This window comes from Montipora foliosa, chromosome 8, assembly GCF_036669935.1.
Source record: "Montipora foliosa isolate CH-2021 chromosome 8, ASM3666993v2, whole genome shotgun sequence".
NCBI lineage: Eukaryota > Metazoa > Cnidaria > Anthozoa > Scleractinia > Acroporidae > Montipora > Montipora foliosa.
Genome location: NC_090876.1, coordinates 17,228,669 through 17,231,168, shown reverse-complemented (window position 1 = coordinate 17,231,168; position 2,500 = coordinate 17,228,669). Strand labels below are relative to the sequence as shown.

Below are 2,500 nucleotides of genomic sequence, written 5' to 3'. Positions count from 1 at the left end.
GACTGTTCAATAGAGGCAATGTCTTTTCGACTTTTAGTGCTTTGCATGAGGCCGAGGGTTGGATTACTGAATTTCGTTCAATGTGATGACAAAGAAACCTTTACATTTTGTTATCAGTTTTGAGCAGCTTTCGCTTCGTACCTGACGGCACATCATTAAGCCGGGCATCAAGAAAACCCGTAGTTGAATTATGCTTATAAAAACTGTGTTTCTGAAGCAGTTATTCCTATTATTTCATACCGCATTGTAAATGTTTGGAAACCCCGTTGGACAGTTTTTTTCATTGCGTAAATTTATGCGAATTTCTAGAGTTAATTTAAATGTTCTTCATGGCATTGATCGTCACAAAAGAAATGGAAGAGAAGGTTTCCCTGTCGTTAATCTAAAAATGTTTTTAAAATATGTATAGCAGATCGAGAAAAGTACAGTTTCGTCGGCTGTTTTTGATCTCCATGTTATAATAAATGTTTGCTAGGATGTTAAAGTCACAAACAAAGCCATGAAGGTCAATTAATCAACTGGGGCCGGTTGCTGGAAGCCTGGTTTGCGCTAACCTTTGGTTAAGAGGTATCAAAACCTATAGGTTTCCATGGTATTTAACGCTGGTTAGCGCTAACCATGGTTCGAGCAACCCGGGCCTGGAAGATACATTTAGTGAATGGCTAAAGACCGAAACTGGAGAAATATCACAGGCGCGAGAAGATAATTTTACGAAAAAGTTTTCAATTAAAAAGCCTGACCTTATTGCTATTGTGGGTCGCTTCCTTCCTGCGTGTTTTTTTCCAGATTCGACGGGAATTGAGCGATATTCAGTACGTGGTCATCAGGTCCTCGGTTGTCAACGGTCTTGTGCCTGACTGTTTAACCCTCCTAGCCGGGTAACTCGGTGAACCGGTTCCTCCATGTAAACTGGCCCTCATTTACACTAGCAAGGTTTCCTTGACAAGTGCACTTGACAAGTTTTTCGTGGGCAAGTGTCCTTGTTCAAAAACTAGCATGTCTGTCAACAAAATGTCGACTATCGACCGATATATCGACCGATATATCGACCGATATATCGGTGGACACTACCTTTATCATCCGAAGATGTTCATATGAAGAGTCAACATATTAGCACTGGAAATTTGCGTAAGAATGGAGTTCGATACACAGACTTGGTTTGGTTTAGTAATCCACAAAGAATTGACTCGAGGGAGGATTTCATCACTGGCCACCGTACAGAGATTCTAAAAGCTGACGTTTCGAGCTTTAGCCCTTCGTCAGAGCGAGTCCACGAAGGGCTAACGCTCGAAACGTCAGCTTTTAGAATCTCTGTACAGTGGCCAGTTTAGACCAATTTACATTATCAACTCCTTTGATAAAACCAAAATTTTTATATACTACTTCCCCACCAACGCAGCACCACAGTTTCTTTAGAAACTACCCCCCTCATTCAATTTAAGAGGTGGTTTTCTAAAACTCATTTATTTTAGATATATACAGAAATGCAAGTAATTAATATAAATGCGCGTGGATTTCAATAAGCGTCGCGTTGCTCTTCTCCCCAACTTCAATAGGAAGTTTAAGAAACGACGACGGCTACGGCAACGACAACGCTAAAAAGCAATAATATTATTGGTTAAAAGAGGAAAAAAAATGATCGTACTGCACGTGCGGCACGCATTTTTGAACATTTTTCTCCCGTACTCTTCAAAACAGCAACGTAAAATGACCAATTTTCAGGTTTTGACGGCAACGTGGACAAACAACAGTGAATCTTTCCTTCTATCTCCTTGCTTCAAACCCGTATACACCAATCTGGATGAAGCATACTTCGCCCATATTGTACAACATAGGTAAAGGTACACCTTATTTAACGTCGGAAGTTCCTTTACTCTCTAGAGAGTACGTGTTCTCTCAGGAAGCCGACGGTGCGCTCACTTTAAGCCCCCCCCCCCCCCCTCCTCCCTCCTTTTGCACCAAGGCCACGCACTAACCGACTGTGCAGCCCTGGAAACGTCGTGGAACACTTGGACGTTTTCGTCGCCTTAGCCGTCGTGGTTTTTTTAAACTCCCTAATATCACTCATGTCTCGGAAATAACGTCACAAAGTGTCCACCCAAATGCTACTCCTCAAGTAAGGATAAACAGCTGCATTTATCCTGAGCTAAAAATAACGATAACCTTTACCCTTAGCTTATTTTTGGAAATAGGTAACAAATGCTTATACTTAAAGGGACACTTTGTGTTGGTTGTCGTATTAGGTACATTTCTGGACGTAAGTGGTTACTGTACGGAGACAGTATGCGTTAACTGGCTAAGAGGAAACTCCACTGAACCTACCAAAAATAAAATAAAATAAAATAAAATAAGGAAGACTATTTAGGTGACTCCTTTGTCCTTCCTTTCAAAGGTATTTTTCGTCCAAGCCCCATGTTGGAGGTTCAGAGAGAGAGAAAGTCCTGGCCGATCATATTGCAGAAAAATGGCGGGAATATGGCTTCGATGACGTAGAAATGCC

The 2,500-nt window shown here is 41.4% G+C and overlaps 1 protein-coding gene across 2 annotated transcripts in view; it reads left to right on the top strand.

Annotated features, from left to right (window-relative positions):
• Positions 1–2,500, top strand: part of LOC137967663 (aminopeptidase NAALADL1-like) — a 13,519-nt gene that overhangs the window by 520 nt on the left and 10,499 nt on the right. For both annotated transcript variants that reach the window (XM_068814189.1, XM_068814190.1), the window contains exon 2: positions 2,393–2,500. This exon is cut by the window's right edge and continues 103 nt beyond it. In XM_068814189.1, the coding sequence (XP_068670290.1) occupies positions 2,393–2,500 (108 nt within the window). The remainder of the gene's footprint in view (positions 1–2,392) is intronic.